At 43.7% G+C, this 12,837-nt stretch overlaps 2 protein-coding genes across 9 annotated transcripts in view; one reads left to right on the plus strand and one right to left on the minus strand.

The window, feature by feature from the left end:
• Positions 1 to 7,646, plus strand: part of MTUS1 (microtubule associated scaffold protein 1) — a 187,103-nt gene extending 179,457 nt beyond the window's left edge. For all 8 annotated transcript variants that reach the window (XM_061404292.1, XM_061404295.1, XM_061404294.1 and 5 more), the window contains 5 exons: positions 902 to 975; positions 1,123 to 1,218; positions 2,961 to 3,077; positions 6,397 to 6,494; positions 7,087 to 7,646. In XM_061404292.1, coding sequence (XP_061260276.1) covers positions 902 to 975; positions 1,123 to 1,218; positions 2,961 to 3,077; positions 6,397 to 6,494; positions 7,087 to 7,381 — 680 coding nt within the window. In that variant the 3' untranslated portion in view covers positions 7,382 to 7,646. The remainder of the gene's footprint in view (positions 1 to 901; positions 976 to 1,122; positions 1,219 to 2,960; positions 3,078 to 6,396; positions 6,495 to 7,086) is intronic.
• A 2,760-nt stretch (positions 7,647 to 10,406) lies between these two features.
• Positions 10,407 to 12,837, minus strand: part of PDGFRL (platelet derived growth factor receptor like) — a 74,672-nt gene continuing 72,241 nt past the window's right edge. Inside the window, exon 6 of the mRNA XM_061404308.1 lies at positions 10,407 to 12,019. Coding sequence (XP_061260292.1) covers positions 11,831 to 12,019 — 189 coding nt within the window. The 3' untranslated portion in view covers positions 10,407 to 11,830. The remainder of the gene's footprint in view (positions 12,020 to 12,837) is intronic.

The raw sequence follows: 12,837 nt of genomic DNA on the forward strand, positions 1-12,837 counted from the left end.
GACTCTGTGGGAGAGGGCAAGGGTGGGATGATCTGAGAGAATAGCACTGAAACATGTATATTATCATATGTGAAACAGATCGCCAGTCCAGGTTCGATGCATGAGACAGGGTGCTCAGGGCTGGTGCACTGGGATGACCTAGAGGGATGGGATGGGGAGGGAGGTGGGGGGGCGGTTCAGGATGGGGAACACATGTACACCCATGGCTGATTCATGTCAATGTATGGCGAAACCACTACAATATTGTAAAGTTAATTAGCCTCCAATTAAAATAAATAAATTTTATAAAAAATTATCAAAACTGAAAAAAAAAAGAAAAGAATAAGAAGCCATTTTTTTTTTTAACAGAACATAAGTGCCCATGTAGCTAAAGCTCTTGCCCTGAACCTGTTGCATCTACAGAGAAACATCTGGACATGTGGTGGGAACTGGCCCTGCGAGCTTTGTCAGGGCCTTCTCACCAGAAAAACAGATGTGTTGTATGAGGTCAGCAATGAGAACATGTGGAGTGACTGACCCAGGGTAGATGTTAGTGAACACTGGTTTTCTTGCTTTCTGTTGGAGATGGGTTTACTTTGAGGCTTCTGTCTGGTTCATAAAGAGCAACTAGAACAGAGCACAGAGACTCAGCCCGGGAATCTGAAGGCATGCTCTACGTTCCCTGAGGTCTTCTGGCCTCTCTGAGCCTCTGTGTTCTCATCCATAAAATGGGAATTAGCTGCCCTACTCACCTCACAGGCTAATTTGAGACCAAGTAGCTTGATTTATACAAAAGTACCATACAAATGTAAAGTAACATAGGTACAGTGCCTCATAGTCAACTCGCATATCCCCTGCTTTAATGAATGCAGAATGCAGTGATCTCATAGGGTGGTATTGACTCAAAAATCACTTCTTTCAGAAATCAAGAAAAGCCATGAAATGGAAAAGAAATCCCTCGAGGATCTGCTTTATGAGAAGCAGGAATCACTAGAGGTAGGTAATCTCAGTCTCTAACACACGCACACCTGGTCATCAACCTTGAGGCTTGTGTGGTTTCAGTATGTTTCTGTGCACACATCTGCCACGTTTCTGGTGCCGGCTTGTTTACTCATGTTCCACATTTCATTGTTTGTGTTTCAGAAACAAATCAGTGATCTGAAGAGTGAAAATGACACTTTAAATGAAAAGTTGAAATCAGAAGAGCAGAAAAGAATATCAAGAGAGAAAGCAAATTTAGTAAGTCATGTATGCTCTCCTATCACTATTGAATTTTCCTTCTGTTCAGCTGTCTCTTAGAGTCAATTAAGTATTCAGCAGCTAGAGAAATAGTATGGGTTTGGAGTCTTTTTCATAGCCTGCAGTATGCTTTTTCAACTGTATACAGTGGCTTCTTTGGTTACTAGTGGGTCTTTTTTTTTTAATTCTAAAAACTGGCATAACAGATGAAATCCAATATATTGCTAGTGATCTATGCTAATACCTTCAGGAAGATAGGAAAAGTCTCAATTAGGGTCAGAGTTCTTATGTGAAGACTTCACTTTAAAAAAAAATTAACTTGCTATATTGGGATATAATTTATATACCACAATAGTCATTCTTTAAAAAAAAAAAAAAAAAAAGATCAGCAGTTCACAAGTTGTGCCTTGGTCACCAGGATCTAATTCCATTTTTATCACCCCCACCAAAGAAACCCTGTAGCTATTAACTCATCCTTCCCCAATGCCCCCCCCCCAAAAAAACACAAACAAACAAACCCAAACTCCTCGGCCCTCCAGGCTCACCAGTCCCCTTTCCGTCTCTGTGCACGTGCCTACTCTGGACATTTCACTGAAATGGAATCACGCTGCATGTGGCTTTCTGTGTCTGGCCTCTTTCCCTCAGCTTTTGTTTTCAGTGTTCATGCATAGTGTAACAGGTACAGACATTTCATTCCTTTTTCTGGCTGAACAATATTTCACTGTATGGCTAATCCTCACTTTTGGAGAAACATGAATTTCTCTGGTAAACTTAACTTTCTCTTCCAACTTGTATCCTTACTTCTCTGCATCCTCCCGGCTTTTTTGGGGTCCCTCAGTGAGCTCTGTGAAGCGGTCCCCACGGGCATCTTCCCTGATTCCCCCTAAGGGTTGCCCCAGAGCATTAACTACTGTCCAGAAGGAAAGTTCTGATGATTGACAACCATCACCACTGACTGCTTGTCTGAGGAATTCCCTCCTTTACCATCTGATCAAAGGACTGTGCCCTGTTAACTTGTGTCGTAGGTTACCTTGTATTCAAGGTTCACCTGAATTTCCATACTTAGGGGCAAGGAGTCAGGGAATCCACCCTGGTGGTATACTCTCACAAGCTGTTCTTCCCTTATGTAGGATTTATCCTGGATAGAATTTTCACAGTGCATGTATCCTATGCCATGTAGGTGCTAGGATGTCACTCACTGATGGGGCATTATTCTGCCCTAGAAGGAAAGCCAGGTCAACACATGCCTATCATGGCAAACATCCGAAGACTCAGGATGTGATTGCCATTTCCGTTGTTTGCCAGAGAGCCCTATAAGCACACTGCCCGCGTATTCCCCCTCAGTCATAGAGCGAACAATCGTTCCCTGTTCTCCCTCCAAACATACTCTGCAGCCAGAATTCTGTTTTGTATTGTAAGGTACGGCTTTCCTCTTACTTCCATAAAATATTTGATGCTACCAATATGTTTTTAACATATTAAGTTACTGAAGGGTGAGTGAGAATGTTTTCAAATGTGGAATGCATTATATCATTTTTAAGACCAACGACTTTGAGATGGAAGCCAGCTTATCTTAACCCTTCTTTTTAGCTCTTTCTTTGAACCTGTAAAAGAAGGTCAATGTCTCTTGCCACTTGTTTAATTTCTAAATCTAATCAAAGACGTCTTTGTATGAAGAACATGAACCATGCAGTTGTGTTCAATTGATCAGTCAGAGCCATATCCTGCTGTGTCTTTTCCAGAAAAACCCTCAGATCATGTATCTGGAGCAAGAGTTAGAAAGCCTGAAAGCCGTGCTAGAGATCAAGAATGAGAAGCTGCACCAACAGGATGTGAAGTTAATGAAGATGGAGAAACTGGTAAGTTTAGTGCAGAGCCTCACGGAGCGGGGTAACACCTGAGGCCTCTGAGCTAGATCTATGGGGTTGTCTTCGTGTCTAGAGATGTTTGGAAACATAGGAAAGGTAAAAGAGGTTACATTTTCTTTTCTATGTTAGCTTAAGGCTTATTCATGGCTGCCTTCTGCAACAGTTTTTTGTACCCCCCGCCCAAGGAACATGCAAACGGAGCAGTCAGTGTTTAGAAAAATAACAGCAAAGGTCATTCATATCCGTGGTCTGGGGATAGCCACCTGCATAAAAACAATGTTTAAATAATGTAAAAGTGGTTATTTAATATACCACCAGCTCAAGAGCTTTCTTATGCTCAAATCAGTTGGGTCCTTAATCCCCTCAGAGCAATTCAATCTTGCTAAATATCTCAATTCTCCATCTTGCTTCATGGGAATTAGACTGTGATAAAAGAATTGCACATTTATAAAATTAACCTGGTTGGATAAGTAGCCAGCACTATGAAAAACAGGAATAAAGTTTATTTTGTGGCCTCCAGGACAGACAGCTGACGTCAGCGTGTGGGGAATCCAGGGCTTTGTGGGAGGTTGTCCCTTCTCCCCCTAACTGTAGGTGACTCAGTGTTGAGTAGGTGCCTCAGTCAAACCCAAACCAGCCCTGGACAATAGGGAGCATGGAAGGCACTCATTACTCATTGTTTTGTTTGTTTGTTTTGCTGTTTGGTTTTCTTCTAGAGACTATTACCTTTCATGGGAGGTAAGAGCTAACCCCCATGTGGATACATGGATGCTTTGAATTACCAGGAAAGTTTGCTTTTGTAAAGGAAAGAAGGAGCTCATGGTCTCTAATGGCCCCAACCTGGTATATACCAGCTTCCACCAGAGGGATAGGCCTCCCTGTTCCATCCAGTCTCCTGCTTGCCAGTGTGGCCGCCAGCACTGACTCAGATAATCCTGTTAATAGCTGGTTGTCCCTATGCTGCCACATCAGAACTTTTCAAGCCCTCATGTGCAGTAAGATCAGACTCTGCTGTAAAATTACTCATCCGTCTTAATTTTCGTTGATCCACAAGTATTTCTGTCCCTTGTCATACCCAGGAAGTATCGGTCAGGTTGGCATGCTGTATATGCAGAAGGAGGGGTTGATATGATGACAGATAAGCCCACTGTTACCTTATTTATTTGTAACCTCCAGGCCTTTGTCAAAAATTAGACACTTAGAAAGCAAAGAGGCTTTCTCCATTAAAACAAAAAAACTATCCCTGCTGATCATTAGCTCTGAGAACTGGTTTCCAGGGCTAGTTTCTGCTCCAGTAAAATGAGGAATTGGAAGAGATACTATTTTAAGGCCAATCACTCCCCAGTATTTAATTCCAGATTTTCCCACCTTGTGTTTTTATCTTGTATTCCTTTATACTTCCTAGAAATTCCAAGGCTCCCTCTATTTTACATGTTAGTCACATTTTGGTGATATTTCACCTGGTTGGCTTGTCCTAAGTTTTTTCTGGATAATAGATGTTGGTGGTGGGAATGTAAATTGGTACAGTCACTATGGAGAACAGTATGGAGGTTCCTTAAAAAACTAAAACTGCTATATGACCTCGCAATCCCACTCCTGGGCATATACCCTGAAAAAGTCACAATGCAAAAAGACATGTACCCCAGGGCTCATTGCAGCACTATTTACAACAGCAACCTAAATATCCATCAACAGAAGAATGGATAAAGAAGATGTGGTACATATATACAATGGAATAGTACCTCACCCATACAAAGGAATGAAATTGGGTCATTTGTAGAGATGTGGATGGACCTAGAGTCTGTCACATAGAGTGAAGTAGGTCAGAAAGAGAAAAACAAAGATCATGTATTAATGCATATATGCAGAATCTAGAAAAATGGTAATGAACTTACCTGCAGGGCAGGAATAGAGATACAGACGTAGAGAATTGACCTGTGGACACAGGAGGGGAGGGGAGGACGAACTGAGAGAGTAGCATTGCCATACGTACACTACCGTGTGTGAAACAGATCACTCATGGCAAAGCTGCATGGCACAGGGAGCTCAGTGTGGTGCCCAGCGATGACCCAGAGAGCTGGAGATCAGAGGAAGGCTCAGGAGGGAGGGGATATACGTATACAGAGAGCTGATTCACACTGCTGTACAGCAGAAGTTAACAACATTGTAAAGCAATTATACTCCAATTAAAAAAAAAAAAAAGAAAGACAGCTTAGTCACAGGCACCAGTGACAAGGACTTAGCACGAAGTTGGACAGAGCTGTGATGTCTCCTCCAAGAGGGTAATGAAATCTTACCTTCAGAAAGTGAGCAGGAGTGTATTCAGCTCTTCATCATTAGCTGATTCAGTGTCTTCTGGGCTTCTCTCCTTTAATCTGGCAGATCAGTTTGCTTGCCTATTGTCCTTCCCAGGCTAAACTTTCAAGGAAAACAAACATGTCTTTAGTTTAGCTAAGGAGGGGTGCCTTTTGTCATGCATTTCTTTGTTTTGAGGCTCCACAGAGCTCTGGGGATTGCACTGAGTAGCCACTCAGAGGGACATGCTGGCGAGCCAGCAGGAAACCATGATTAAGGTCGTGTTAAACACTGCCACGAACTGAATTTTCATCAAGTGTGGGATTTTTTTTTTTCTTCCCAAATTGACCATAAGAAGCTGTAGTGTCTCTGATAAACATTGGCTGCCAGGCTGCAGTTTTCTTTATCACCGTGAAACTGAAAGAGGCACAGCCTCCAAGGGCAGGGCACCAATTCTTGGGAATTCTAAAGCAGCGTGACCTTGAGCAAATCAGTAGCCCCTGGGTGTGTGTGTGTGTTCACATGCCCTGGCACACATTTGAAAAGTAATACCTGTGTGCTCTGTTTTGCTGCAGTAGGTTCTTCCTTGCAGTGCATCAGTGTAGAGATGTTCAACATACCATTCAGCTTTGCTGAATTAAGAGTAGCCATTGACCTATATACGTTACCGTGTGTAAAACAGCTAGTGGGAAGCTGCTTTATATAGCACAGGGAGCTCAGCTCAGTGCTCTGTGATGACCTAGAGGAGTGGGATGGGGGATCCAGGGGGAGGGGATATCTCTATACATACAGCTGACTGACTTCGTTGTACAGCAGACACTAATACAACAGTGTAAAGCAATCATACTCCAATAATAAATTTTTTAAATAAAAATACTGTTAACCTTGAAAAGAATTAAAAACTTTCCTAAATTAAATCTCTGTAGCCTACACTGATATCAGGAAGGTACCTCAAGGAATAAGGGGCCTTATGTAATTTTTAACGTATGAATGTTGACACTCTCATTTATGCCAGGCGGACAATAACACAGCGCTGGTGGACAGACTGAAGCGACTCCAGCAGGAGAATGAAGAACTGAAAGCTCGGATGGACAAGCACATGGCAATCTCGAGGTAACATGCCACTGTCCTGTTTGCCCCGAGCCCCTCCCTGCCTCACACGTGAACACTGAGTGTTCCTTTCTTAGCCCGGCCCACTCCTGTCCCCCCTGGACTGAAGCGAGTGGTTAAAGAGGTTCTGATTTCTGCCTGGGAAATGACTGCAGCCTGTGGCGCCTTCACTTACCCAAGGGGCCTGGACAAAAGTCTGAGTCCTCAGCGGGCATGCCTTCCCTTCCCAGGGAAACCTGGCTGATGGAAGTGGAGAATGTCCTCAGAGAAGGATCATCACAACAGCAAACAAACCCCAAGCAAGAAACAGCCCCCCTCCCCACCACGCCCCTACCACCTACGAGGGTCCTAAGACACACAGCCTGCCTGTGGGTGCGTTACTAGGTCTGCTATGAAATTGCCTCAACGTATAGCTTTTCCTTTGGCTCCAGCTCACACTTCCTGTTCCTCTGCCAGCCCAGCCTGTGTACAGCAATTGCTTTCATTCCAGAGATCATCTGGGGGCTCTCAAATTTAAACCAGTAAGAATTTTTTTTCAGACTCTTAAAAAAAAAAACAAGACTCACATGATTTCTGGCTCCTTTCTGTCTGCCAGGCAACTTTCCACGGAGCAGGCGGTCCTGCAGGAGTCGCTGGAGAAGGAGTCCAAGGTCAACAAGCGCCTCTCCATGGAGAACGAGGAGCTGCTCTGGAAGCTCCACAACGGGAACCTGTGCAGCCCCAAGAGGTCCCCCACGTCCCCCGCCGCCCCCTTCCAGTCACCTCGGAACTCCGGCTCCTTCCCCAGCCCCAGCATCTCTCACCCAGATGACCTCCCTGGGAACCAGAGACAGACTGAAGGCGTCTCTGCAGGACTGACCCCGCCCGCAACCGCGCACCACCCGCCCTAGAAGTGGGAAGCCACGGCCCGAACCGGCTCCTCCCACGTGAGACCGGACTCGGAGGAAGGCGTCCGACCCGGTCCAAAGATGCTATGGGAACGGATCTACACGGACACTGTCGCACAAAGCACTTACAGAACGGGAGAAACCTTGGTCATTGCCTTTTTCACCTATGGGTAAAGGGGAAAACTCTCAGGGGCCTGTTAAGATAAAGATTTATATAACCTTTGTAACCTTATATAACCTTTGTAATTTATATAACCTTCACCACAGACACCTTCTCTTGATTTTTCTTTTGGTCTGACTGGGGCTGTGTGGATGGAGAAGATGGACCCGAGTGTCGTGTGTTGGACGCTGCCTCCCTTGGTGTGTGTTGAGTTGAGCATCTCTGGAGACGTGTTCGTCAAGCAGTTGTCAGTGTAGACATCTCTGCAGAAGCCATGGAAGGAAGAGCAATAGTTGCTGGAGTTAGGATTCTTTACTACCGGCCAGCTCAGCCCTCTGCCCTGGCGGGGAAGAGGGGCTGCAGCAACAGCTCTGATTTGCCCGGGCCTGTGCCTTCTCTGCATCCCTTTGAGTAACTTGATAAGCAGCCTTTCAGTGTTCAGCTGTGTCAGTTGAAACTAGCTAGATTTTTTTTTAACTTACCCATGTGAACGTGAAATACTACAATTCATTTTTTTCAGGCTATGAGCAAACACAGAACCCTAATTTTGCATAAAAAGAAAAGAAAGAAAAAAATCTGTATAAAGAAAGAGCAGTACCCATGGATTGCTCTCTGCCTTATTTTTAGCTTGATCTGAGCTATTCTCAGTGATTTCAACTGGCTTCTTCTCTCCCATCCCCATCCCCCAGCCCCTCTCTCCCCCATCCAGAGCCACAAAAGCAAACCTTCCACCTCCTTCCTGCTTTTCTCTAGGACAGGGAATATGCTTTGCCAAAGCCAGCTCATCTTCAAGGTACTGACCACTTTTCCAAATAAACCAGGGCCTGGTTCCAAAAGTACAAATTTGGGAACATCCCAGAGAGATTAAAGAACGAAAAAGGGTCAATAGCTGACAGAACTGGGAAAGACAGGATTCGGTGCTTATGGATGACTAGGAGCACCTTGCTAATAGAGCAGGCTGCGGAGACGATGCTAAATTTTCACATACCTTTGAAGAATCCTCCCGTCCTGGGAAAGACAGCAGAATGGCCAGTCGGTGAGAGGAAAATGTGGCCTGTCCGGCTCATCTCCAAGTTGCATTCAGTCTCTTTTCAAAACATCACTTATTACCTCCCCCAGTTCTAATATGTTGGGGGAAGTAGAAGGAAAAACTGTGACTTTTTTCTCTCTCTCTCTGCATGTGTCAAGCTTGTGCTATCAGTATTTACTAATCAGCGTAGCTGACATTCAGTGGCTTTACAAATAACCCCTATAGTAAGAACAGGTTCAGGCCACTAGAGGCGGATCTTTGAGTTGTCACTTACACACACACTACAAAGCAGTGCTCAAATTTCTCCAAGCCAGGCTTCAACAGTACGTGAACTGAGAATTGGCAGATGTTCAAGCTGGACTTAGAAAAAGCACAGGAACCAGAGATCAAATTGCCAACATCTGTTGGATCATAGAAAAAGGAAGAGAATTCCAGAAAAACATCTACTTCTGCTTCATTGACTACACTAAAGCCTTCAACTTTGTGGATCACAACAAACTATGGAAAATTCTTAAAGAGATGGGAATACCTGACTACCTTACCTGCCTCCTAAGAAATCTGTATGCAGGTCAAGAAGCAACAGTTAGAAGTGGACATCAAACAACAGACTGGTTCCAAATCGGGAAAGGAGTATGTCAAGGCTGTATATTGTCACCGTGCTTATTTAACTTATATGCAGAGTACATCATGAGAAATGCCAAGCTGGAGGAAGCACAAGCTGGAATCAAGATTGCCAGGAGAAATATCAATAACCTCAGGTATGCAGATGACACCACTCTTATGGCAGAAAGCAAAGAAGAACTAAAGAGCCTCTTGACGAACATGAAAGAGGAGAGTGAAAAAGTTGGCTTAAAACTCAACATTCAAAAAGATCATGGCATCTGGTCCCATTACTTCATGGCGAATAGATGGGGAAACAGTGACTTTATTTTGGGGGCTCCAAAATCACTTCAGATGGTGACTGCAACCGTGAAATTAAAAGATGCTTGCTCCTTGGAAGGAAAGCTAGCCCCAACCTAGATAGCGTATTCAAAAGCAGAGCCATTACTTTGCCTACAAAGGTCCATCTAGTCAAGGCTATGGTTTTTCTAGTAGTAGATGTATGGATGTGAGAGTTGGACTATAAAGAAAGCTGAGTGCCAAAGAATTGATGCTTTTGAAATTTGGTGTTGGAGAAGACTCTTGAAAGTCCCTTGGACTGCAAGGAAATCCAACCAGTCAATCCTAAAGGAAATCAGTCCTGAATATTCTTTGGAAGGACTGGTGCTGAAGCTGAAGCTCCAGTACTTTGGCCACCTGAACCGAAGAACTGACTCACTGGAAAAGACCCTGATGCTGGGAAAGATTGAAGGCAGGAGGAGCAGGGGATGGCAGAGGATGAGACGGTTGGATGGCATCACCGACTCAATGGACATGAGTCTGAGCAAGCTCTGGGAGTTGGTGATAGGGAAGCCTGGCGTGCTTCAGTCCATGGGGTTGCAAAGAGTCAGACACAACTGAGCAACTGAACTGACAGTGGACTGATATTCATGATGCACTGTTTGTTTTGTTTTACTAGTGATTGTCTTTTATCTTTTATCTCTGACACTTGACTATGTACGTAAACTTTCATGTTCATTTCTGATAAATGGGAACGCAGGTTCACTGCCACCTCCTGGAATCTCTCTCTGCTCACTTTCCAAGCTGTCCTCAACGTCATTAGCCAAAATGGGGTTTGCCATCCATTCCCTGCATGTTGTAAATCTCATGCTGTTCCCTGTGTCCTCCATGCCATTTAGGTTCTGGTAATCGTTCTGACACAGTTAATATAAAACATCTTCAGAGAATAGGAGACGATGAGAGAGGAAACAAAACAGAACTTTAACATTATCTTGAAAACAAATGTTACCACTTAGGATGCAAAATGTTGGCACATCATAAAAATACGAGTGTGGAAACAACCATAGTTGTGCTCAGTTTGGAGTGATGGAAAGTATTTGACTTTAATCAAATAAATAATGCTGGAATATTCAATATAAGGGTTGCATCCTCTGACATAGTTCACTCTCCAAAGTGTTATCTAGTTTGAACCATAGTTTCCTAGGAATTTCCACTGCAACCACAAAATTGGACATGAGCTGAAATGTAGCTCCCAGAGCTAGACCTCAAGATTTTCTAAATTCCAAGCTATGGGTATTTGAGAAATAATAAACTTTTACTGGTCTTAACAATAATTTCTGCTGTATAACATAAGAAAATTGGAACAGCTACAGTCTACATATTTTGAAGGTGGTAAAAATAAGCCTAAAACAAGTGGAATCGTCTTCAACCTGTGCATCTATTTTATATTGCAAGTTAAACATTTAAAAACACATGCTGGGCTTCCTTGATGGTCCAGTAGTTAAGAATCCACCTTGCAATGCAAGGGACACTGTTTTGATACCTGTTTGGGGAAGATCCCACATGCCGCAGAGCAACTAAGCCTGTGCACAACTGCTGGGCCAGCGCTCTAGAGCCTGTGAGCTGCAAGTACTGAAGCCCACGCGCCTAGAGCCTGTGCTCCGCAGTGAGAGAGAGAAACCACCGCAACGAGAAGTCAGTGCAGTGCAACGAACAACAGCCCCTGCTCCCGACAACTAGAGAAGGCCCACGTGCAGCAACGAAGACCCAGGACAACCTATATAAATAATCTTTAAAAAACATGCTGCTGTTCTTACTAAATGTCGAATCTAGAACTAGTAATTCTGAGTGCAGCAGTTTAAAAAAAGTTTAGATACTATTTTTTTATACTTCATATCATACAATAGCTCATGTATAGTTGAACTATATATATAAAATCACTACATTTTTAGATTCTCTCATAGCATGGTTATGATACCAAAGGGAATATTAGGTATTGACTCACACATTGCTGCCAATGAGTGCTTCTGGATGTACTTCAAACCGACTTAAACAACGAGCACTTAGCCCATTTTTTTTTTTACTTTTTACAAAAACTTGCTCCTTTAATAGAAAATGATTATATAAAGTTGTTTACATATATGCCTTCTGAGTAGAAACCCTAGAAATGCATATACGTAGGTCAGCAGTCAGAATACATGCTTTCTGCTAGTAGAGTTAACACTTCTATAATTAGACCGATGACTTCCTTTTAGTTTGGAGGTCTGGGTCTGACTCACAAGGCAGGGCCTGGGGTTTGGCCCTGGCAAAGACAAAGAACCTCGGAGCTGGCTGTGGACACCAGTGGGCTTTCCGTCAGTTCATTTATACTTCATCTTCCAAGTCAGGAAGACTCCACAGTGGTGGCTACTGTGGTCTGTCCTTGGAGATTCTGAGCGGTGCAAATGTAATAACCTGCGTCAATGGTCTCAAAGTCTTCGATGCTCAGGACACTCTGGGAGATCCTTGTGGTGTGCCCAAGTCCTCTGTGGATCAGCCGCCAGGAGTCCTGAATCGTCACGGGCCTTTCATCCTGTTGAACAACACCCACGGGGACTGGAGCACAAACCACACGCTGCTCTCACCAGCTCCCATTCATCTGACACTGCTGAGTATCCCTTTCAAAGCGCAAAAGACATGCTCCTACAGGACTATTTGGTATGCGCAGCTCATGGGAGCTCTGACACTGCCTAGTCAGTTTAGGCTGCATTTTTTTTCCAAGCAGGGCCTTGAATTTCATTATGCTGTTTGGCTCTCTCTTCCTGCCCTTTTCTTCAAGTTTCTACTTAATATAAATTTTACTCTTTTGGAACTTCAAGAATGTGGGGCTGGTATTAGGCATAAAGATACAGATAAATTTTTCCACCGCTCTGCTGTTGACACTGCTCATGTTCACCCCTTGGTACAGTGGTTCTTATTCGCAGAACTAAGAAGCCCAAAGCACTCACCTTGTAAATGAATATGAGCTCACAACTGTTCAGATTTGGGGGAGGGAGACACGATTAGTCCAATGTGCCCTAGGACTGCAGTGGGTGGAAAGCTGTGCCCGGGATGGATAATAATATACCCGAGGTGACTTCACTCCCTATTTCTAGAAAGTGAGATGGTCACTTCTGAGATGCTTCCTCCAACTTCGGTGATAAGTAGTGTCTTCTGAATTAGTTAAACACAATTGTAATATTTACAGTATTACTGAATTAATACCCTTTCTGCTAATAATTAGCAATGTAAAGAAACCAAAAAACCTCTCATGCAAGCTATTAATGTTTTCTAAATGGGACAACACTTTAGATACAAGTACCTAGCACTGGGAAAGCACTATTCTCCAGGGAGAGTTATTTTCCACCAATC

The sequence above is a fragment of the Bos javanicus genome, chromosome 27, assembly GCF_032452875.1.
Source record: "Bos javanicus breed banteng chromosome 27, ARS-OSU_banteng_1.0, whole genome shotgun sequence".
Classification (NCBI taxonomy): Eukaryota; Metazoa; Chordata; class Mammalia; order Artiodactyla; family Bovidae; genus Bos; species Bos javanicus.